The sequence below is a fragment of the Polistes fuscatus genome, unplaced genomic scaffold, assembly GCF_010416935.1.
Source record: "Polistes fuscatus isolate 324 unplaced genomic scaffold, CU_Pfus_HIC Scaffold16, whole genome shotgun sequence".
Taxonomy (NCBI): domain Eukaryota; kingdom Metazoa; phylum Arthropoda; class Insecta; order Hymenoptera; family Vespidae; genus Polistes; species Polistes fuscatus.
Window position 1 is genome coordinate 3649580 of NW_025113064.1, and position 24813 is coordinate 3674392.

At 29.6% G+C, this 24813-nt stretch overlaps 3 protein-coding genes and 2 long non-coding RNA genes across 8 annotated transcripts; 2 read left to right on the forward strand and 3 right to left on the reverse strand.

Moving 5' to 3' along the window:
• The first annotated feature begins 1476 nt into the window (after nt 1-1476).
• Nucleotides 1477-11165, forward strand: LOC122514931 (MOB kinase activator-like 2). 2 transcript variants are annotated; one of them, XM_043632078.1, is made up of 5 exons: nt 1477-1597; nt 9755-10009; nt 10090-10214; nt 10304-10531; nt 10754-11165. In XM_043632078.1, exons 1-5 carry the CDS (start codon nt 1503-1505, stop codon nt 10816-10818), a joined length of 768 nt encoding a protein of 255 aa, XP_043488013.1. In that variant the 5' UTR covers nt 1477-1502; the 3' UTR covers nt 10819-11165. The 2 variants fall into 2 exon arrangements, with proteins under 2 accessions (XP_043488013.1, XP_043488012.1); XM_043632077.1 differs by lacking the exon at nt 1477-1597 and adding an exon at nt 7415-7676.
• Nucleotides 6134-6873, forward strand: LOC122514966. The gene is made up of 2 exons (XR_006303184.1): nt 6134-6206; nt 6525-6873. It is a non-coding gene; the product is annotated as an uncharacterized LOC122514966 (long non-coding RNA).
• On the reverse strand, nt 6459-7567 carry LOC122514959. Its single transcript, XR_006303175.1, has 2 exons — nt 7070-7567; nt 6459-6554 (listed from the first exon to the last, which is right to left on the reverse strand). It is a non-coding gene; the product is annotated as an uncharacterized LOC122514959 (long non-coding RNA).
• A 338-nt stretch (nt 11166-11503) lies between the features above and the next one.
• On the reverse strand, nt 11504-13510 carry LOC122514993. The gene is made up of 6 exons (XM_043632128.1): nt 13121-13510; nt 12745-12841; nt 12619-12653; nt 12401-12531; nt 12159-12301; nt 11504-11924 (listed from the first exon to the last, which is right to left on the reverse strand). Exons 1-6 carry the CDS (start codon nt 13272-13274, stop codon nt 11504-11506), a joined length of 981 nt encoding a protein of 326 aa, XP_043488063.1. The 5' UTR covers nt 13275-13510.
• A 3692-nt stretch (nt 13511-17202) lies between these two features.
• On the reverse strand, nt 17203-22187 carry LOC122514898 (palmitoyltransferase Hip14). Of its 3 annotated transcripts, XM_043632027.1 has the most exons (11): nt 22016-22187; nt 21018-21156; nt 20712-20911; nt 20424-20633; nt 20051-20345; nt 19745-19945; nt 19087-19248; nt 18654-18810; nt 18081-18128; nt 17884-17996; nt 17203-17602 (listed from the first exon to the last, which is right to left on the reverse strand). In XM_043632027.1, exons 2-11 carry the CDS (start codon nt 21153-21155, stop codon nt 17366-17368), a joined length of 1761 nt encoding a protein of 586 aa, XP_043487962.1. In that variant the 5' UTR covers nt 21156; nt 22016-22187; the 3' UTR covers nt 17203-17365. The 3 variants fall into 3 exon arrangements, with proteins under 3 accessions (XP_043487962.1, XP_043487961.1, XP_043487960.1); XM_043632026.1 differs by having other exon boundaries at nt 17884-18128; nt 20051-20330; XM_043632025.1 differs by having other exon boundaries at nt 17884-18128.
• Nucleotides 22188-24813: the final 2626 nt, after the last annotated feature.

The following is a 24813-nucleotide window of genomic DNA, read 5'->3' on the forward strand; positions in this document are numbered from 1 at the left end:
TGGCAAGGATATTCGTGAATGGTAAACGTCATTTTGCAAGCGAACTTAAACGTGTCCGACTATGACAAAAATAATCGACCTCGGCAAAAAGATCAACTCGCGGGCTTATTAGTAGACATAATTTTACGTAAAATTCTTCTTTTATTTTATTGGTGAATTCAAGAGGGTTGGAGTGGGGGGGATAAACGTTAGTTCGTCGATCTGCAACATATGTCCTCCGCCATATTGAAATCGTATATATAATATCAATTATTTCTTTTTCTAAAATTATAACCAATTTTATAATAATGTCTCGTTAATTTTTTTTTATTTTTTTTTATTTTTGGGGAGTAAATATTTGCTATATCGAAAAGAAAAAAAAATTGTTACCCATACATTTATCAATTTATATTTACGTATGTACCGTAAGAACGCTTAACCTTAAAATAACACCAATTGTAAATGTAGTATTTGCCGAGACGATCTGTCGGTAAGGAAGAACACTTAATTACCGACCGGGATAAAATAATCGTCTCTAACTTTTCTTCCATTTTATTTTCGTCAATTATATTTTACACGCGCGTTAAATAATATATTTATTATTTTATTATTTACGATGAAATTTTGCAAAAACCAACTTTTTCATCAATGATGATCTTTTATCCTGTTTCTCACAATACACCGTTGCATCGTGACATAAATGATTTCATAGTAAAAACAAAAAAAAAAGAAGTAGTATTGGAAAAGTATAAGATCTTGTTTTCCTGTACAAGAACTTGTTTGGTTTCATCGAAAGAGAGAGACAGTTAGATAGATGGATAGATAGATAAATAGATAAATAGATAGATAGATAGAGAAGACTTCTAGTTAATTGCATTATAGTTCTAGTTAGGTAAAGATGTGTACATTACACACATACATATTTTCTGATCTCTGAAGTAGGAAAAAAGAGATTCTTTACTGGTGTTCTTTCTCGACAAAACGAAGCCTCAACATACGTGTATACGTGGAGATTATATATAAAAGAGACAAATACATACATCACCCACCTGACTCTTCTTCTATCTATCTATCTCTCTTACTCTCTTTCTTCATAAAACTGATGATCGTGTTGGTAGAGTATATAGAAGGCGTCAGATAGGCGTTCCTCTCTTCGAACGAGAGAAAATCGTGATGGTAGCGTAGTAGTAGTAGTGGTAGTGGTAGTGGTACCTGGCGAACGCTTGGAGAACGGCTACGTCAGTCTGCGTTTCGTTGCTGTGTCGTTCGCGGTGAACGTTGGTCGGAGGACCAACCGGAATCGTTCCTATACCCCCTTTTTTAATTCTTCCTTCTTCTTCTTCCTTTTTTTCTTCTTCTTCATCATCATCATCTTCTTCTTCTTCTTCTTTTTCGTCAATCTAATTCTGTTCGCTTGACCCTTCTTATTTCTACTTGAAAAAGAAACGTTCGTCATTTAAATTTACTTCGAATAATAAAAAGCAACGACTCTTAGTTGTTGCTTTTCTTCATTCGTCGCCCTTATGTTCGGTCTTGGAAGCAGAAAGGTCCTCAAATATTCCGCCATCGACCCTTCGCTCTCCATCGATGTCGAGGACACGGTCACGTGCTTCTGCAGGTCAGTCCTCCCCTTCCCCTTTTTATCTACCTTTATCCTTTCCCCTCCACCTAATCAACTATTTCTTCTTCTTCTTCTTCTTCTTCGACTCGGCCGGTCACCTTGATACTCTTCTTTACCGATCGTCCTTTTACATTTTTTTTTTGCTCCCCCTCCCTTCCTTTTTTCTTTTTATTTATTATTATTCATTTGTGTTCATTTGTGTTCATTTGTTGTTGGTCAATCATGTGACAAATACCACAACCAATCACCGATGAGTTTACCGATTTATAGGTTATGTAGTTATCTCTGTGTTTAATTAAATGATTATCGCGGGGACAACCGATAATTCAAATGTATTTCTTCTTTTTTTTTTTTTTTTTTTTTTTTTTTTTTCTCTTGATTTCCACTTATCGCTTTATCTCGATAATACAAATTCGGAGAATTGAAATGACGATATTAAACAAAAATGTCTAGATATCTGACTGATTGTGCCGTGTATATCTAATCGTATTAATCATGTGCATACGCGCGCGCGTATCTCAAGGTCGTTTAAATGCGAAAATTCATTGACGAAGAAATTTAATTTGCTTTAAGAAAAAGTATTGTTTGAATTGTCTTAATATATCTTACTTATTTACATCTGATTAGATACTTTATTGTGCGTTAGCAAAATTATCTCCGTTAACGTACGTGTTTAATCAAATCAACTCTTCTTGTTTAATTTGTTAACATGTTTTTCTCGATAAAATAATGGAAAATTTGAAATGTTTATTTTTATACACGTACGTGTGTATATTATCGAGAATATAGGAATAGTATTTATATAATTATTTAAAATTACCAAGAATTTTATTTCAATTCTAATCGATTTTTCCTGTTGCGGTCGATGTTATTATTCGTTCCTATAAAAATCAAAGGAGGAAAAAAGAAAAAGAAAAAAAAGAAAATAACGTAACCTATCGACATCAATAAATTTCGTAGAATCATTGTCTCTGATATATATTTACGTAGATGACGCAGTATTATTACGTCGTCTAGAAATCTTACTTGGCGCCAATGATATGTCCAATGATTAAGGTTAAGTCAATATTTGGCCCCGAGAATGAGAGGAGGAGGAGGAGCCATTGCTTTAAAACATATTTCGCTCTTGTTAACACCACCTTATCTTTTTTCAATCTTTTGCCAAAATTGACATTTATTATTATAACATTTGTCTTCGTTAACGTTGAACTATTCGATTGAAAAATCAACATTGAAAATATTCCGAATACTCGATAGATTGTATTTTGAAATTTCCCGCGTTACGGGGTAGTGGTCAAGTAACGTCTCCGTGGTCACGTGACTTCTTGCAGACGTCACGTGACATCTGCAAAAAGTCCCTTACCGATGCGCGGCAAATTCAAAATTTTCTAATCGAACGAAATCACGTGATAATTCGGAAAGAAGCAAACATCTCATCAAACGATTTGTCATTGTCAAGAACTTGGCATCGAAATTAGACTAACTGGTTTTTATACAACCATTTTATGGACAATTAAATATACTAAAAGTAGTTCACTATCGATTTTCGTCGATGTGTTTATTGAAAGAGAAAGAAAAAAAGAGAGGAAGTGGTGAGAGTGAGTGAGAAAGAGAGAGAAGACCCACTTTCGTTATTATTGTGTTGTCGTTCGAGTCATGGTTTTCTTCGATTACTTTCTCGAATATCTTGACGATCGTGAGAGTGTAACGAAAACTTTCACGGTATGGAAAATTCTCATCTACGTAATTTAAAAAAAAAAAGAAAAGAAAAGAAAAAAAGTAGATAATTTATATGTATGTGTAACAATTTCTTTAGGCAAGAAAAGTTTTTGTTTGTTCAAGGATTTTTACTTTGTTACTGGAAGCAGGTACACTTGACTTAATTAAATGGTTTTACCTCGACTTCTAACTCAGTCGATAATGTAACTTTCTTCACATATAATACATACATATATATTACAACAAAAAAAAAAGTTCTTCCTAACATTTAAATTACATTCTTTCCGTCATAACAAACGCATAAACGTGTACTTCTATCCCATAATTGAGATTACGATGGGAACCAACTTTCTATTCATTATTTTTGTTATTTTCTAATTTCCCTATCCTACTGGTAAATTAATACCGGTCTCGTCCTTCAAACAAGGAAACCTTTTCTAAGTAACCTTTATGACAAAAAGGATGAAACCCTTGAGAAACACGAGTCAATTAATAATAAATATACGAGTAGAAGAAGAAGAAGAAAAGAAAAGAAAAGAAAAGAAAAGAAAAGAAAAGGGTTGTGAAAGAGAAAATAGAGAGTTGAGATGAGGAGAAAAGAAAGTAACTAAATCCTATATACGTGTGTGTATCTGTGTTCTGTGTAGAATAAAATAAGCTAGAAATGAAGATGATGTCCCTAGCGAGATCAATGGGGAAAATGGCAGTCGTTTGAAAAGGAAATATGACGAAAACGATGGGAAGAATAGTCTTTTAACGGTTGAATGCATCAACGATTCAGATAAAACTATGGTAGAGTAGAATGACGCTTGTAAACAAACGTGTAGGAAGAAATAATGTCTCGAGGGTGATGAAGAGAGGCGCCAGGAAGGCGCCATTCCCCTAACATCGATCGACTTTTATTTTCTTTTCTCTTCTCTTCTCTTCTCTTATTTTCTTTTCTTTTCTTTTCTCTTTTTATTTCTCTCGTAATCCTTTAGCTGCCCGAAAAGAAAACAAGTTCGATTGAGTCCTGGCGCCAACACAGGATCTTCACTTTCCATTCAACTCGATATTATTTACTTCTTCTTCTTCTTATTCTTATTTTTTTTTCTTTTTCTTATTTTTTTCTTTAACCCCCATCATTTGATTCTTTTCTTTCATCATTCGTATAAAATAATTCATATTGTTTGTTAGATATATATCTATATATAGGTTAAAAATAGGTTATGTTTATATATCTTTTTTTTTACGTATACGAACGACAATTATCTTCTCGAATTAACAATCAGAGATAATTATTCTGTTGTTCATTGTTTAAGGAGGAAAAATAAATCAAGAAAATTATCGAATATCGAACGAATAATCGATGAGGAAGAAGTTGGTGGATAATCACGTGACGTACCACGCCCTCTTTTAAAAAAAAAATAGGCGCCATATTTAAATCTTCGTATCATCCTTTCCAAATTGGGGTGGGGTTTTCTTCTTTATTTTTTTCTAATTAAAATATTCGAGTCTAATGACATGTATGCTTAATTGAGATTTTCATATTTAATATATATTTAAATATATTATTTAAATATAAATATAGAATTACACACACACACACACACACCACATTAGGTTGAAAACATCTGAATAATTAAACTTGAAAAAGTATATACATTATAATGCGATCAAATAAATTCAGAACAATACTCAAAACTTCCTTGATAAAAATATTATTTATCTTCAAAGTTATATCAGCGTTCCTGTTTCCTAACATGTAATAGGATTAAAACAAAAGCCGCGAAATCTTTTCCGGTTCCCGCATAAAAAGTTTCACTCGAAACCACTACCCCAAAAAAATTTACATGTGTGCATATTAACAATATTATATGATTATAAATTAAATTGTAAATGAAATTTCGGATTATCTTACATTTGCCGTGTAGTTCTGTTACTTTCCAATTTTATTCCATCCATATCATCATAAGAAATATTTTAAAAGAGAGAGAGAGAAAGAGAAAAACAGCCGGTATTGTTGAAAGAGCGTCGCAGAATTGATTTGCGGGGGCAGAGCGGAATATTGATTGTCGCAGAGAGACTCTCTCGCAATGTGTACAAGAAGACTGTGAAAAGAGAAGGAGAAGAAGGGGGGTAAGGTGGGGAAGGGCCGAACAGTCAGCTGACTTGAGTTGCCGGTTTCACAGCTGATCCATTGGCGGCGCAACCACCGTCGCATTGCCGCTCTCTTGCCCTCCCCCCTCCCTCCTCTTCTCTACCTTAACCCCACCCCCTTCTTTCCTTTCATCCGCCCTTTTTATCCATCCCTTAAAATATACTCCTTCAACGCCATATTACATACATCATATGTCATAAGAAATAATTCAAAAAAGAACATTTCTTTGCCAGTGATTATTGTGCTTTACTTTTTCTTACAATTGTTTATCTTTTCTTTTCTTTTTTTATTTTGATACTTTTCATTGATCTTCTAACTCTTTTGTTTTTTAATTAAATAGATGATTGGTTTAATATATTGTTTGAATAATAATTGAATTTTGTATAGAAAATATGTGTAAAATGTGTATTTAGTTTTCAAATTTGATTTTTTCTTTCATTTAATTTCTTTTTAACTATCTTTTGGTTAAATTAGATTCATTTATTCTTATTTGTAAGATAACGAATAGATATTTTTCTGGATCTTTTGGGAATATTCCTCCAGCATTCGCTGCAGAATCGCGGCGTCACGATGCGGTGTAGGACCAAAACTGGTACGCGTCGAATCTCTCTCTCTCTCTCTCTCTCTCTCCCTTTTTCTTCCCTTTCTCTCTCTCTGTCTTTCTCGGCAGTCGCACACGAAGCCTCCACGAGGGACGTCAGTCTCTCGTTGTCTCAAAGACGTTGAGAACATTAAATTTTTTTTTTGGTGCTCAATACCGATCTTCTTCTTCTTCTTCTTCCTCTTCCTCTTCCTCTTCCTCTTCCTTTTATTTTTTACGCGTCTTTTTATTATTAATTTATTTGTTTTTTTGGTGTGATTTTAACGAGTGAATAAAATATTCTTTCTTCTATTTCTAATTTTCTAATTTTGATATACATTGAAAAATTTATTTTACTCGTCAATTTTTGGATCTAACATTTTTTTCCTTAACCTTGGGATCCTCTTTCTCTTTCTCTCTTGTTTTTATTTTCTTCGATTCGTTGATATTAACAATTTCAATTTCAATCAAATCTTTTCTCTCAGCTGTCTACGTTTTGTACTTTCGAGTTGAATCTGAAAAATAATAATAATAATAATAATAACGATGACGACAACGATGATGATGATGTTGATGTTGATGATGATGATGTTGATGATGATGGTAACAATAATAAAAAACCGTTTAATGTGAAAGTTCAATCGATCGAAGCTCCTAAATGGCATCCAAATAAAATTCTAAGAAATACAAAAATACAAAGAAAGAATAGGATAACTCTCTACGTCAGTGGTGTAGTCGTGGTAATATCTCAGGGAAGACTGTTTTGGCGTGAATCCAGACAATTGGAAAAGTATCCTAACCTAAAAAAAAAAGAAAAGAAAAGAAAAAGTAAAAGAAATGAGAGAAAGATATAAAAATAATAGATTAAAAAAATGATTAAACTTCATCTCATTTTTAAAACAATCCAAAGGCCTTGAAAACTTTCAAGAAAAAAGCTAAAAACAAAACAAAACAAAACAAAGAAGTAATCAACAAACATGGCCGAAGGAAATAATGAAAGATCAAAAAGAAGATACAATGAAATACTTACGAACTTATTGAAACTCTTGTTTTTGCATCGACCCTAAATAACCAAAATTATTCCAAATTAAAAATCTAATTTAAAGTATAATATAAAATATAGAATATAAATATAAAAAAAGGGGGAAGGGGGGATATAAAAAATCTTGTTTGAAAAGATAAGAACCTCGAAGTGAGCTCCGAGCAATTGGCGTAAATTCGTCAGTCGCTCTAAGCTACAAAGGGGTTCGATGAGAACTAATCAAGATTTGGTGCATACCGAGTGTACGTGAAAAAATCCTTGGCCACGACGTCCTCCGTGGTATCGTCGGTGGCCCGCCGAAGAGGTCATCCTCGGCAGCTACCATAACGGCTACTACGGTGACGTCGGCTTCAGGGACAATGTTACGTTCACCTGCACGAGTTGTACTCCATCAGGAGGGAAACAACGTAACTTCAGGTGTATCATCGTCTTCATCGACGATGTCAGCACCTGCCACTCCTGTTCATTACGGTGGTGGTGGTGGTGGTGGTGGTAGTAGTAGTACAACAACAACTACCCCAGCAAGCTCATCTTCTCGACTTTCCCTTCTCGACACCTGCCACAGGAAAATCAGGCTCTTCGGAGAGCTCGTCGCGTGAGTCCAGTCCGAACGATCGTGTCTCTTCTTCTTTTAGATGGCCTGACTAAATAAAAAAAAATAATAAGGACGGTGGGAGACGCTTCGAATGCACGAGATCTTTAAAAAAAAAAATATATATATATATATATATATATCTATGATGAATATTATTTTTTGAGCCAGTGGTGATCAACTTCATCAAAATACACGCATTTTTAAATTCAAACAATTTATATAAGAGCCTTCTTTTTCAAATCAGTGGTTATCAACTTGATATTGATGCTGATGATGATGATGGTGATGATTAACCCTTTGCACTCGAGGCCTTTTTCGCTTGCTCGAACCAGCAACTCGAGACGATTGAGACGCCAAATTAAGTAGACATTTTACAGGTACTTTAAAAACATTTATAAACAAACAAGCGTATAGAAATAATAAAATATCATCAGTTTATTCATTTATATGTCGAAGAAAACAAACTTTGATAAATACTACACTCTGTAATTAGTTTTGGTTGAGTTGACACTTGAAATCGGCCGGGCGCCGTATCGGCGCCGCTTGAGTGCAAAGGGTTAAAATAATAAATTTCAACGTACTGATCTTGTAAGATAATATTATTTCTCTCTAATAATTAAAAAGAATCGAAGCGTTTCTTTAGAAAACGTCTACCCATATACACATAAATATATATCATATTTATATTTATATATATATATATTTGCTCTCTTTTTATGTCCTGCGAAATATGTGCGCCAAAATTTCATTTCTATGTCAATTATGTTATTTCACTTTTGCATGGCGACCAAAGCAATCGAAAAATCCTCTTCGTCATCGTCGTCTTCGTCGTTGTCATCGTCGTTGTCATCGTCGTTGTCATCGTTGTTTTCGTATTTTTCGTCTTCGTCCTTCGTCGTCACGTTGCGTCTTCTTCGTCGTCGCCATTTTGTTGCGCTTCTTCTTTTACATTTTGCCAATTTGCCGATTTGCGCCGAATTAATTTGAGCAAATTCAAACGAAATACAAGATAAATGATTTTCATCAGTTGTCATGGCTTTTGCTTATTTTTGCGAATGAAAAATAAAAATAAAAAGAAAGAGAGAAAGAGTGAGAGAGAGGGGGTCGAGAAATGCCACGTTTATTTTGTTTCATCTTTTTGTGACGTCATACTCTGTGCCCCATTATACAAATTTAAGGAATGTGGCTTTTATTCTGACTGCGGCATGCGCTTTTTGTTTTTCTTTATTTCTTTAGAAAAAGAACTATAATAAACCATAAAATATTTATTAATCTTCATGTGGTATGTACATAATACGTATGTATGCATATGTGTATGTATGTATATGTACTTTTTTTGGCCTGCCGTAGTAGACGTGAAAACAAATATTAATTTCGTTACTTATAAATTTGCATGCAATAAATTTGCATTTTACGATGACCAATGGGAATCGTTAAAACACTCTTACACCTACGTCGTTCGATTGGTTAAAAGAAAACAACATGGCGTCCGTAATTAAAAATGGCGCGGTTATAAATTCGATTTCAAATATAACCATATCGAGAAATATTTTCGTCTCTCTTTATAAACTATTATTATTATTATTATTATTATTATTATTATTATTATTATTATTATTATTATTATTATTATATTATTAATTATATAATATGACAAAATAAATATCATTCGCCATAATGTGTTCATTGTATTTAAACGCAAGTTATAATAAAATTTATCAAGATTATTCTACGTTGTGGTTTTGTGTCCGTAACACCAAAAATGAAATTTAAAAAGATTTATTAATTCATATTTTGTTAACACACAAACACACACACACACACATGTACACTACAATAAAAAAAAAAAGAAAATTCGATTGTTATTTTATCATTTTCCGATTTCAAAGCATAACGTACGCATACACATAGACAAAATTTGTATATGCCGCTCGTTTACCTGTAGATTTGAATCGTCTCATTAGAAAAAAAAAAAAAAAAATAGAAAAAAAAGAAAAGGAAAGAAAAATAAATGTTAGTAAAAAGATAAGACTTTAAGGAATGAATAATTAAAATGGATGTGATGGTAATGATTTCAGAAAAGCCCGACGAAAGGAGAAAGATGCGGGTACTACAGAAGATCCTAAACTCTATTTGGAGGAGGCGGCTTTAGAAAGACAGCTGCCCGAGTTGGATTTAAGGATGCTAGTTGATCTGCCACCTGGTTTGGATTATAACGAGTGGTTGGCATCACATACCCTCGCACTGTTCGATCATATTAATCTCGTTTATGGCACTATATCTGAATTTTGCACTATGACTGGTTGCCCAGATATGACTGGTCCCGGCCTGAGGTTGGTACATTTCATCTAATTCTAACTAATATATTTTGAATTATTAAATAAAATAACAAGAAAAATGTATACTTTCGCAGGACGTATTTATGGTTTGACGAAAAAGGTAAAAAAACGAGGGTAGCAGCGCCACAGTATATAGATTATGTTATGACATTTACACAACGCACCGTTAGCGATGAAACTATATTTCCTACTAAATATGGTAAGCTGTTGTACGATTAATTTAATTTAACCGAAACAAATATATATATATATATACGTTAATTAATTGGTTTGTCCTTTGTTTTCCAGCGAATGAATTTCCAAGTTCGTTCGAATCAATAGTGCGTAAGATCCTGCGGCTACTGTACCACGTGGTGGCACACATTTACCACTGCCACTTCCGAGAGGTGGCACTCTTGGGGTTGCATGCTCACCTCAATTGTGTATTCGCTCACCTCACTCTCCTTAATCAACGCTTCAATCTTATCGATCCCAAGGAAACGGAAATCCTAGGAGACTTAGAGGCTGCTCTCTTGGGTAAAATTATCTCATCTTCGACACGTACACAAGCACATAATATATATCAGAAATTTTATCTGAAAATATTAAAGACAAGAAGAGGGACAGATTTTGCCTGATTAGATTTAGAATTACGTAATAATACTTACTTATTTTCAAGACAATCTATTAAATAATCAAACGATCCCGTTTTATATGCTTTATTTTATTATCATTATTATTATTATTATTATTATTTAGGTGACTCATCATCCGCGCCTTCGCAAACTTTAGCCATCCAGGAGACTCCGACCACAAACAGCTAGATCACAATGCACAGCAGCGGCATGCCAGAGGTTGCAGTTCCTGAGAGTAGGTGACGATAGGCGTTTGTTTGGTTTCTTAAAAATATAGGATTATACGTGAAAGGAAAGTTTACAAAGGGAAAACAAAATTTACACTTATTACACGCATGCACACATTAACACAAACACCACAAGTATACACAGAAAAAAAAGAAAGGGTGGAGCGATTCTGTAAAAACCAAGTAGTACCTGTAAATAGAGCGAAGTGTAAGAACTACAACTACAATGATGTAATTAGGTTCCTCCGTTTGTTGTTTGTGAGATTGTACATAATTTATTAATAACGATAAGATATATATGAGAAGGAAGAAGAAGGGAAGAAAGAAGGTGAATGATCAATTCATTAATGAATTATATTGATGAAAATTAGTTGACGAAATATAAGAAAGATCAATTTGTTCCGTAAAAAAAAAAAAAAAAAATAAATGAACCAATAAGAAATATTGTAAAGTTAAAGAGAGTAATACCAAATATATACCTGGTGTTAAGGCAACATCCTGTTATTTTCATGTTTGAAACGATCATCGTAATCGTTTGATCGAATTGTTGTAAATCCTTTGGCCGTAATAAAATTCTTCCAAATTTATCCTCATCATTCTCGGTATGCGCCGATTTGACATACGTTTCAATGATTTGTTTCTCACGTTCAAGTAGGAGAACTCTTATTATCATATTTTATCTCGATTATTCTAATAGATCTACAAAGATTAGCTATCTCTCTTAAAAATAAACCAATTGCTTCTGCCAATGGCTGGCTAAGGTCTTTTATAGATGTTGCTATATTGTATAAGAGTATTAAAATCGGTTGTATCAATGCGTTAAATATTATCGAAAGTAGAGGCTTCACGAAATAGTCTGCAAATAATTGCAATATACCAACAGTCAATGGACGTATAAGACTGAACAGTATGAATCTTATGAATTGTAGAATAAAAGCTGTTAAAAATGCTGTTCCTATGTGAATCGTGCCAAATATTTCAGCCCAAAAACGTGTCGCCGCTTGATCCGTTTTTTCAGCACATTTTTCTGTCGTTAATATCGGTGGTGAATCCGTTGTTCGATAATATCTAATAACACGAAACAAAAAAAAAATAACATTTTATTTATTTATTCGTTAACATTGATTTTTCTTTCTTTTTTTTTTTTTTTTTTATCTAATGTAAATTAAAATTAAAGAAATTGAAAATTGAAATTGAAAATGTCAACGAAGAAGTACGAAACTTGAACTACGTATTACCGATTGCGTCGGAGTGGCGCCAAAAGTAGGCGCCAAAAATTCAAATAAAATTTTCAAATCTTACGCAGAATTTCCGTGATCGAAGTAATAAATGTCGATTCTCTCGACGAGATTTTTTCTTTTATCACCTTGCAATTTGTCACCTTGAAATTTCATTCTTTCTTCGATCTTGATTTTCGGTTGATCATTTGTAATTTTACTCGAAGTCTATAAATTTTGAGGTTATAAACATTTTTTTTTTTTCTAACGTTCATTCAACTTTTCTCTCGTCAATACAATTGTAATTATAAATTAATTAAATCTAACCTTCTCGTAAAACGTATTCCCCCGTTGTAATTTATTTTCGCAAGATCGACTTCTATCGTGGAGATATTTTTTATAAGACCATTTGCAACGAAAACGAGACCAAAACGTACGACGACGTCTACGTCGATCATCTGTAAAAAGAAAATTCTTTTAAGAATCATTTAAAAAGGTAAAACACATTTAATTGTTTTATTTCAATTTAATGATATTATACTTGCCTTTAATATATTTTGCTGGTAATTTACAACCACTGCTAAAAAAAGATTAACATCAATTTGTTTCCAAATTTTGATCATTTATTTGTTAATATTACCACAGGTAACGTATATATATATATATATTACATTCTTTGGGCATGGCAATAACAAGGTATCACAGGCTCAAATTGCCTTATTTCTCGATGATTTGTTATTTCTTGCGATTCTTCATTAATTACAGGCTCTAAAAATAAAAATAAAAATATTTTCATCAAATCTGATATATTGGTTTTGTTATAAACATTTTTTTGGGGGAAATTTTTGTGACTAATATTTTTTATTCAATTATTTATATTTTTGTTGTCTAATATTTATTTAATTATTGATATTTATTGATTAATATTTAAAAAAGAAAATAAAATAAAATAGATATGCAGTGTAACTTCATATCCGCCATATTGGATTCGTATAATTTATCAATGTTATATCAATTTTTATTTAAATTGTACCATATTAATCATACTTTGATGAGATTCTTCGATTAATTTGTTCTCTTCTTTGTTAATTTGTGTGTAAGATTCGTAAGAATTTATCATCGAACTTATATCGGTACGTAAAGATGTTAGGTTCGAAGGTTCAGATGTATCCGTACAAGGACACTCTTCTTCCGAAGTCATATTCTGTTTCTTTTCCTTTTCCTTTTCTTTTCAATTAACAATTAAAAACATATTTTTATTCAATATGAAAAACTTTTAACTCAAACTAAACATTAATTAACACAAAAATTGAACTGTCAAAAAATGACAATTAACGAAACTGAACTGCGTAGTAGTGCGCCATCTAACCGCGCGATATTTGAAAAATACTTAACAACGTTCAAGTAAGTGTGATTTATATAAAATCAATAAATCAATTATTTATCTTATTGTGTATCTTTGTACAATAATTATATTATAAAAATATTACTTTCCTTTTTTATAAAATATATCCAAATATCATTTCGTGTTGTTTTTCTTTTTTTATTTATACAGAATTAACAACTTACGTACCATTGATTTGCTGAAATACTCAACGATATATAATACATATTTTGATATAAAATTAATTATGTTTAATTATTTATATATATATAATTTAAAAAGGAATCTAGAGGTATATTTTCGATCAAAATCTAAATTATTATTAAATAATAATAATGATAGTAATATTTATATATATATATATATAATAATATTAATAATAATAATAATAATGAGAGAATAACTAGACTAGAAAAGAGAACATACAAAAAACTGAACATAATTTTATATTACATAAAGATAAAATGTAAATATTTATATGAAGTAATTTGATACTTGGTGTTTTTTTAATTATATATATATATATATCTTGGTTTGATAAAATGCATAATATTAAAGCATGCATGTGTATACACGACGATAGAGTTAAATTACATTGACATAGAGAATATTTATTTGAAACCGCACACACGTACCGTGTTTGTATATGTATGTATATTGTATATATTTAATTTGTTGGTAATTTAAGATAAATATACTTGTATATTTTCAATTTTTTCTACACATGTTGTTTCTTAGCGATTCTGTACAAGCGCGTTAAAATGTAAAAAAATCATATAAATTTATGTTATATATTTTTTTGAGTATCATGCTCAATATTTTCCTAACGTATTTGTCTAGGATGGAAACAGTAAAATATTACATATATGTTATTACGTAAACTTTATGAAGAAGAGTATGCGATAAAAACTATACAGAATTTACATAAAATAATCAGTCGCAAAAGTTTGAAATAATAATCTCTAAGTCAGTGCCAAGGTTGTGTCGTTATCTCCTTACGTTTCATCTTGTTCATATTTATTAACGCACAATTATTTCTTATTATATTTGTTAATCTTGCTATTATTCTCAGGCACTGTCCGATTAGTAAAGAGATATTTAAGAAACATTTGTACAGCATTATATTGCTTTTCTGTTTAATTAATTACTACATTTACGATACTAGATTTTCAATATTTTAATATATATTTCATTATAAAGAAATATTATTATTGTTGTGAGTTGTTCCTTCATTGAAATATTTTTGACAGCACAATGGTACTTATTAGATTAAGAAATTAATAAAAATACTCTTTCGACATCGGAATGATCATTTATATTATTCTTCGATAGAATTAACACGATTACTCCGATTGCGTTGGTGGATTCTTCGACTATGTGTTAGACAATTTTTACTTATCGTACAAAATGATTATAAGTATAGATGAAAATCGGTGATTACAAAGTAGTATTATTTCATTCACAATTATAATTTATTTTAAAAGAGAGTTGTCGAGAAAATTTTCTTACTATATATATATATTATGATTTACATCTTTAATCATTTTCAAACGCCACAAAAGAAATATTTGTGGTAATCAATGATAAAATGAATATTCTAAAAATAAATGTGTTCGGCTTAATGCATTGACAGACAATTGTTACATCTATAAATCGATTACAATACATATTTAAACTTTTGGAATGTATAAGAAATAATTTTGATTTCAGTCAAAAAATGCACACATTATTAATCCTTAATTAATTAATTAATTAATTAATAATAATAATAATAATAATAAAAAGTGTTTATAAGAAAAGAAAAAAGAAAAAAAAATAAACAAAATAAAATTGCTAATCGGCTAGAAAATACTAGAAATTTTTCTTTCTAAACTTTTGTTGTTGTTTCATTTTTTTTTTTTTTTCTTTACAATTTACCATCTTAAATATTATTACATAAATAATATATAGAATATTTTTGTTTCCTTTTCTTTTCTTATTTCTCATTCACAGTATAACAAATATTTTTTAGCGAGAATACCCCTTAATTTTTGTTATCCTCGTTAATAATACACGTGTATAAATATAAATATAATATTATAGTATTATATATATATATATATCGTTTTTAAGTACAACCTCTACAAAGATTTGTAATAATAGCACATATCTTTCTAATTTACATTAACATTGATAATTCTTCAACGTATTATTTTCAATAGATAAAAATTTCATTCATTGGCAACAAGCTTTGCGCGCGTGCCAAAAAGTATCTTCTCATTTTACAAAGATTTCTGAAGACATATTTTTAATATACTTTTGTAAATACAATATCATTAGTATCGGAGTTATTTTTTTTGTTCTTTTTTTCTCTATAAGTACAAATAAATATTGAATGATATAATATAATGATAATTACATTACGTGGTATACAATAATCTTAATCAATAATGAAGATATAATTTAATGAACTAACGATAACAATTTAAATGAATACATTTTTTATAATTCTCGCTGTGTATGTGTTTTATATTTCTTTATAATTAATTATTATATTAAATCAATTGTCAATTTTCCTTCGTACTTGTTTTGTTGTTGTTTAAATATAACACGTTTCACACATTCGATTATTATTTTAATCGAGATAATCTAATTTATACTAAAACAAAATCCTTCCGATTAATTAACATGTAGATAAAGAATTTAATTTGTCCTTTTGAATTATAATAAAATGTTATATATTAATAAGTAAAGTTATAATTACTTATGTTGCGTGTGTGTATATGTAGTATATATATCTATGTGTACGTGCACTTTTGTATATGCATATATACATATATTTAAACAGTATTGAACAATGTCATTAATTACGGTCTAGATTAGATAACAATTTTGTTACCGTTGTCAGATTATAAGATGAACGAAGGCACAGTAAAGCAATAAAATGTGAGATCTTACTGTGGCCGCGCAGCCATACGAATGTAATTCATTTCTTTCTTATTCGTATATAATATTCATGCATATCTCTCTGACTTATAGTTAATTAAATAACTTCAATTTAATCTAGACCGGTAACATTGTTTAATAATCTGTGTTCATTTGATATAAGTTTAATTGTTAATCTGTAATATAGATTTTCAAATACAGATCTTATTACTTTGTCTTTTTTTTTTTTTTATAGAATTGCAATATAATAATATCTTGGATGATATTAATCTATCATTCTTGACTAAGTATTTCAAATGAATTTCTATTTTAGAATGGCAAGAACATTAGTATTTACAAATATTACAGGATAATAAAATAATTACAGAGAGGTATATATATATATATAATAATAATATATATACGTGTGTGTGTGTGTCTGTGTATGTGTATATATATATGTATACGTATATGTATATATGGATAAAAAAAAAGAAAAAAACATCACTTGAATTATAATGAATTTTCTATACAATTAAAAATACGCTCATCAAATCATGGAAAATATAATCTCGTTATAATGAATTAAAATATAATTACTAAATAAGACCTTCAGATAGAAGGAAAAAGATATTAATTGTGCATATTACTCCGTTGTAAATTTATATCATGGGATATGCATGTTTGTGACCAAACAGTCTTTTAAAGTAGACCAAATATTAAATTCTTATATTCTATCACTGGATTCGACTACTTAGAATATATGTTTATATATATATATATATATATATATATATAATGTAAATAATAATAAAAATAATAATAATAATAATAATAATAATGCAATTAATTACTGTTTTATGAAAGATCACTTACATTTTCACAATGATTCTTTGGTGGGCCAGAAGTTCAGGTATTTGATATGGCATATATTTAGCTTCTAACGGCTAGACTTTAATCCTGTCAATGAAAAAATTATTTTCAGTTGACGACAATTATCAAATTTAAACGTATTGAAAATTTTCTTTCGCAGCGAGTAAAGGTAATTTTTCGATACTCTGTTTAAGATCAAAACTGTGTAGCCAATCTGAACTTGGTTTTGCCTTTACTCCGCAAAAACTAAAGTTGCAAAAGTCCGCAGCATTCTGTAATGCTCCACGATGAAACGGATTGCCTTGTTTGAAATGCGTATAACGTCCAGCATTCATTCTTTCATTTGTGGTCATTCCGAGTACCATGATCTACAAAAAATATTAATATAATTTATACAAAATAAATAAACTACGAGAGAAAGAAAAATTCAATTGATTAACACGTTTCGTGCCATGTGCATCACCGGTGGTACACGTTAAACTTGATCTTCAGGCCACGTATACCACCGGTGGTACACGTAGTCATATTTATTTAATGCGCTAAATATTAAATGGCCTGAACGACAAGTCAGGCAAAAATGGCATGGCACGGAACGTGTTAATATATAATTATATCATCGCATAAATCATGATGGAAATTTTTGACAAACCTGATAACATTGACAAGCTAATAACATTCCAACCCAGAAGGAATGAAGAGAGGTATTTACTGCGATCCACATAACCCAAGCATCGCAGGTAGCTGCGGCTACTAAATAATTATCTGCGCTATGACCATTCGTCAAATTAGTCCAACATTCAAACTGCCAGTATTGTACACTAGCAGATAAAATAACAATGCACAGACCTAATAACGATGCTAAAAAGCCTAGAAAATATTTATGATTGTGTGCTCCTGTAAATATATCAAAATATTAATAATAATTCTAACATATAAAAATATACAGGGTGATTTACAATAAAAAGAACATCTAAATATCTCAGTTAGTTAAATTTGTATTAAAAACCTTTTAAAGATAAAATTACATTACTTTAAGGGACAAATGTAATGGTTTTTAGGAAATTTCAATTAATTATACAACCTAACGGGTGATCAAATTGTTTGCTACGATGCATAATTGGAATATTTTAACTAATTCTGTGTTTTCTCTAATTTTTTTTATATTCTCAGGTGTGATTGGTATTCCTAATAAATTACACTTTTTAATTTACCACATAAATAAAAATCTAATAGGATAAAATTAGGAGAACGAGCTGACTAGTCTACGTTACATTTCTTTCTCCCCCTGCAATAGTACAACTTTGTTCTTTGAAGTTTTTTAATACGATTTTAAATGAAGGAGATTATTTAGGTGATCTAATTTAACTGCGACACCCCATAGATGTATAATTGAAAGGATTAATCTAAAATAATATTTACCGATACAATTATTAACCCAAGGACAATGATGATCAAATCTAGCGATACATCTATCGCATGTAGAACAATGCTTCGATCGTACAGGTCTCCTAACTAAACAACTGCTGCAAAACCATTGCGGTTCAAAACCACCTGCTTCGGCTAATTCTATTATTGTCTAAAAAAAAATATAAGCACATAGTGTTTTCTTCTCATAAATATTGAGATTTGTTTTAACAAAGATATAATTTACATATTATAACCGTCTAATTTTATTTTGAAATTAAAATTATAAATAAGAAAATAAATAATGTGTTCTAGAAACTCTAAAGAGTGTTAATAAATTTTATCCAATTTTTTTAAATGACAATGAAATTAAATAAAAAAACCCAGCCCCGTGGTGTTAATAAAATCTACCATACCAATGAACGATTAAATATATTTATAAACTTACATTTAACTTATCTTCGTGACTTGCTGTAATTACTCCTGGATCTCCACGCCAGGATTGCAAGAAGCATATCCAAAGAGGAACTGAACCTCCAACTAATAATAACCATAAATACCAAGCTGCGTGAATGCCTAACCAGAATACCCATGTAACATAAATCCACATCTGAAAAAAAAATGTAATTATATAAAACATATAATAAAATTACTTTTTATAATTTTTATATTCTATATATATATAGATTATCATATTCAGAGATATTATTTTTAATGATAAGATGTATAAGAAAATATATACATTAAACAAAATAATAAAACTGATTAGATTAGCCTTGTTAATCTTATTAAGTAATTATTACAAAAAAAAAAATATATATATATATATATATATATATAGAAAAGATAAAAAAGAAATAGAAAATAAAAGTATATTTATATGGAATATTTAGTAAACTTATAAAAATTATATAATCTTTTTTTTAATGTCAATAAACAAGAAGATATTTATATTATTTTGTTCCAACATGATGACATTATCAAAGCTATAATAAAATGCACGTTACAGATTGATATCTTAACACTTGATTACGCTTATCAGTATTACTGATGATGGATAATGTCACATGATAATTGTAAATTCTTACAATCTTAGTTAAACTCACCTTAGTAGCCAAATAAATGGACAATGGTAAGATATGAAATAGTCGTTCATCAAAGATAAAATGATTCGCTGAATATATTCCTACATAGAGCATTATGAAGGCACCTAGTTTTATTAAATAATCCAATCCACTTTGTAGAATCATTCCTATTACATAAAACACTATAAATGGTGTACTGACCATGCAATACCAGCGTATTCTCTAAAAAAAAAACAAGAAAAAGGATAAAAATAAAGAAATAATAAATAATGTTTTTAAAGAGAATAAAAATAAAAATATAATCTATGCACATAGATATTAAATTACCTTATCCCTGCACCATGTTCTCGTACGTCCTTGTTTCTCTTTAATTTCTTGACTTATTTTGTGACCCAACCAAGCAGCCCCGATATGAGGCCCCAATAATGTCATCGGAGTTTCATTTTTAAAATTTGGAACATCCAAGGATGCTCCATGATGAACTAACGTTGATATCGCTGTATTATTTTTTGCTATAATAGCCCAATGTAAAGCTGTGTTACCGTGTAAGTTATCCGTTAAGGAATGGGATGCTCCTAATGTCAATAACAATCTTGTAGGATCTAAACTATAAAATGAAAAGCTTTTAAAGTAACCCAAATAGTACGGTTCCAATAAAAAATAATATAAAACTTGACTCCAAATCTTCCTATATATATACCTATTAACTTTGTAAGCGCTCCACATAAGAGGTGTCATGGCACTTCTATCCAACATATTTGGGTTTACTCCTTTCGCAACTAAATAAGCTACAATAGCTGTATGACCGAATAAAGCTGCTAAGTGAATGCACGAGAAGCCTTCGGAATCTCTTAAAGTTGGATCCGCTCCTGCTCTCATCAATATAACCACTATACCTAAATGTCCTTGCCTATAAAAACACATCGATGATGTCAAACAGATATATTTTTTAATTGAAATTTGTTAATATATATTTAACGATAATAACCTAGTAGCCCAATGCAATGGAGTTGAAACTAATTCACCGCCAATGGCATCCACGATGGCTCCTTTAGCGATCAGATACTTAACTATATCTTTATAATTATTTATTGCTGCCCAATGCAGTAACGTTACAGTTTCTGCGTCGGGTTGATTTACATCTGCACCGGCTTCTATCAATTCTGTGACACGATCCAATGCTCCATACTGAAACATATATTTATTTATCGAATAAATATACACAAATTTATAATAGTAGTTGAAACGTTATTACTATTCATCTCGTATTAGTAATAATTAAGAATATAATTACCTGAGTAGCTCTAACGATATCGAAAGAGCTACAATCTTGCACAGCTGGTCGTGTCGGTTCTTGATGAAGACTAGCCGGGATATCTGGTTCTCCATTGCCCTCGCCTTGGCAGGCAGTTTGCATTTGTAACGCGTACATCCTACGTATGACAAAATATAATGAAATTGGTTTCAATTAACACGTTCCGTGCCAACCCATTTTTGCCCGACTTGTCGTTCAGGCCATTTGATATTTAGCGCATTAAATAAATATGACTACGTATACCACCGGTGGTACACGTGGCTTGAAGATCAAGTTTAACGTGTACCACCGGTGATGCACATGGCACGGAACATGTTAAAAGAGGTCAATTAATTTATCATTAGACGTCTTCAAAGAGATACAAATCTTAACGTTAATCGATTATTCTTTAAAGTCTATTTTAAATGCACGTCATATCTACCATAACCCTATATATATATACATATATATATATATATGTATATATATGTATGTATAATATATATATATATATACATATAAATCCGAAGTTATTTAAACATCATTTATATTCTAGACATGCACATGGCACATTGTAAAAGCACATTGTGTTCGAGATAGGTACTATCTAAGCATACAGACATACAATTTTGTATTCCTGTCAGAGATAACCACGACAAACAGTTACATTTTTCTATACTACAAAAGTTACAAAAATTGTTTTCTTTTTATTATTATTATTATTAATCAGAATGTAAATATTATCATAAACACAAATAAAAAAAAATAACAAAGTATTTCTAATGCGTATAAAATAAAGAATGTGATGTATATATATATATGTATAGTGTTTGTGGTATATAGTAAGAGTGTAAAAAAAAAAAAAAGTCACTGTCAAGATAAACGATCGTTCTCACTATCTATTTATCTCTTTCTTTCTTTCATTCTTTACTTATAATAATAAGGATTAGGCGAATGAGAATATTACTTCAAACGATTATTTCAAAATAATCCTTTACCTTGCGATTTTGAACGGTTCTGTCAATGCTCGTACATACTGGCTCGCGTGCTCTCGTAATACGAGACGCAAAGTTTAGCTTCAAAGGGGCGAATATCCATGGGGGATGGGGCGCCGGCTCATTGCGATGAAACCTCAGCAGGGTTGTCCGAAAGGCCAAGGAGTATGACAAAACTATGTTGTCTATGTGTAATAATAGAAATGATAAATGCTACTTAAGCGCTACCTGGCGGACGTTTCACGAAACGTTAGTTCACGCGATTGCAGCGCCACTTATCTACGTTGGGAATTTATTTACACTGTGGCATATCTTAATAATATATATATATATATATTACTATTTCTTTTTATATAAACTAATAATAATTATATTATTATATATATATACACACTCACGCACATACACATATATTGATTATATATATATATTATTCTTCTCATATTGATTATGTATAAATTTAATTTAGAAAATACATTTTTTTGTTGTTAATCTTATGTTAAGTCTTATTATATTGCTCATTCTTTGTAATTAATAATAATATAATATATAATATAGATAATGAAGAATTGAATATTTAAAATTGCAGAAGTAAAAACGTTTCTTTTATAATATATATATATATATATATATGTATGTGTTACATAATTATTAAAAGTATAAATGTTGTCTCCGTATTATGTATGCATCATTGAAAATGTTTTTTCCAATTCATTTTAGGTACTAATTACATAAGTGTAATTAATATATTTAACCAAGGCTATTATTTAATGATTTTTCTATAATAAAAATAAATTTTGTAATTTATAGAATATAGAAAAAAAAAAGAAAATATAATTGTATACATATTCAATGTAATTGTATTGAAAATTTGAAAATAAATGTGAATATAATATATATATATATACAAGTATATTCAATATATTATAGAAGAAAATATATAAGCATCAATTTTACTTACACATGATATATATGCTGCCAAGTTTATAGAAGCATCTATTATTATTATTATCTGGTTAACGAAATGTGGGTTTTGATAAAAATGTAAAGTGAGCGATTTAATTATTTTTTTTTTTTTTATAACACATTTTTCATTATCCTTTTAAGTCTATGATAATTAATAATTAACAAGAAAAAAAAAAACCATTTGCATCAATGTGTCTACGGTAATTATTAAAAGGTACAATTAGCAAATTACCATGTTGTATAGTCATTTTGTGTAATAATAAGTAATAATATAATTGTAATATTTTTCTTGATAATCATAGCGCGATTTATCTTTCCATGTGTGATCGATCATTTCTACAAATATAATATATATATATATATATATGGGATCTAATTTTTTATATTATATATATATATATATTATATATTATATATATATATATATATATCCACTTGGATTATTATCATTTATCCTTTACTACTATTTATATCATTTAACCAAATACTAAAAATACAAATGTGTTTTGCGTAGAAGGAGGTTTTTAAATCATCGGACTATTTAATATAATCCGATGATTTTAAAACTCATATACGTTATACATACTGTTATATTTTGCAGCATTGCTCGCATAGTTAAGGAGCTTATTAAAGTAATTGCCATATGTAAAGATATAAATGGGCACAAAAGTGATCACTTTTTATTGATTTCATTATTGTAATAATGCTGAGACGCGTAACACTGCAATGTGTTCATCGTATTTATAAAGCACCAATTGTTTTATCGAGCTTCACATGTATACTATTCTTTAAGACGCATCCAATACGAACAGTTATAAACACGTGTCACAATCAGAATATGATCTTTGGCGGGCTAATATTTTATCTTTCTTATATTATACGCATACATATGCAGCTAAATGGCAAATCTACTTAAAAAAAACTCCTTAACGATGTTAGCAGCCTAAAAATTCGTATTTTAGCTTTAAGATATATTTACATAAAAAGCTTAGCTCGTTTATAATCTATACAATCATATAAATGTAATATTTATCAATAAAATTGTAATGTAATAATATCTAGCCTAACTATCTATAAAGAGAATATTATACATCGAAATTACAGTTGTGTTTTTTACTTTTCCCAATAATTCTTATTTCTTTTCTTTCTCGACATTATTAAATTACTATATATTACATATCATTCCATAATACACACAGGACTTGGATCAAAACTGAATATGTTATTCTCTTCATTTTTCATATTTTTATATCTTTATGTACATATTTATTTTAATTATTTATTTATTTATTTATTATTATTATTATTATTATTATTTTTCATTTCCCATCCAAAATAAGCATATGCTACTATGTACAATATAAGTTTTAATATATCTGTTGAAATATATAAATTCCAATAAACATGCAGCATTTTAACTAAATAAATTAAACTAATGTTGAGAACGGGAAGAAATTAATCAAATATTTTATATTTCATTATCCAGCGTATGTGTGTGTCGGCAATTAATTTTAATCTTTTTTTTTTTATTACGGATAAAATCAAATTCAATATATTTAATATTTCGATAATAAAATAATTACTTAACAAAATAGATTGCCGTAGTAGTCATCGAACTCTTTTTAAACCAATTAGAGTAAAAGATTAAATCATTATTTGTCCGAAGACTATAAATCATTAGGTCATGTGTTTATAAAAATATTATTAAAAAAAATAATAAAAGTTTATATCTCAACGTTTGACTATTTAACTTTTAAGTTAGATTAAAATTATTTTAAAAATTGTAAACAGATGAATCTTTTGCTTTTTTTAAAAGAACGCGTTAAAAAATTATT

Excerpts from the sequence above, each read along its gene's own strand:
- LOC122514993 (XM_043632128.1), bottom strand. The coding sequence starts at position 13,274 with ATGACTTCGGAAGAAGAGTGTCCTTGTACGGATACATCTGAACCTTCG. Across the intron at positions 12,842-13,120 it reads AATCGAAGAATCTCATCAAA|AGCCTGTAATTAATGAAGAA; the intron begins GTATGATTAATA and ends TTTTATTTTTAG. Across the intron at positions 12,532-12,618 it reads ACCAGCAAAATATATTAAAG|ATGATCGACGTAGACGTCGT; the intron begins GCAAGTATAATA and ends TTCTTTTTACAG.
- LOC122514898 (XM_043632025.1), bottom strand. The coding sequence starts at position 21,155 with ATGTACGCGTTACAAATGCAAACTGCCTGCCAAGGCGAGGGCAATGGA. Across the intron at positions 20,634-20,711 it reads CCATTGCATTGGGCTACTAG|GCAAGGACATTTAGGTATAG; the intron begins GTTATTATCGTT and ends GTGTTTTTATAG. Across the intron at positions 19,946-20,050 it reads GAACATGGTGCAGGGATAAG|AGAATACGCTGGTATTGCAT; the intron begins GTAATTTAATAT and ends TTTTTTTTTTAG.
- LOC122514931 (XM_043632077.1), top strand. The coding sequence starts at position 7,441 with ATGTTACGTTCACCTGCACGAGTTGTACTCCATCAGGAGGGAAACAAC. Across the intron at positions 7,677-9,754 it reads CTCTTCGGAGAGCTCGTCGC|AAAAGCCCGACGAAAGGAGA; the intron begins GTGAGTCCAGTC and ends TAATGATTTCAG. Across the intron at positions 10,215-10,303 it reads TATATTTCCTACTAAATATG|CGAATGAATTTCCAAGTTCG; the intron begins GTAAGCTGTTGT and ends TTTGTTTTCCAG.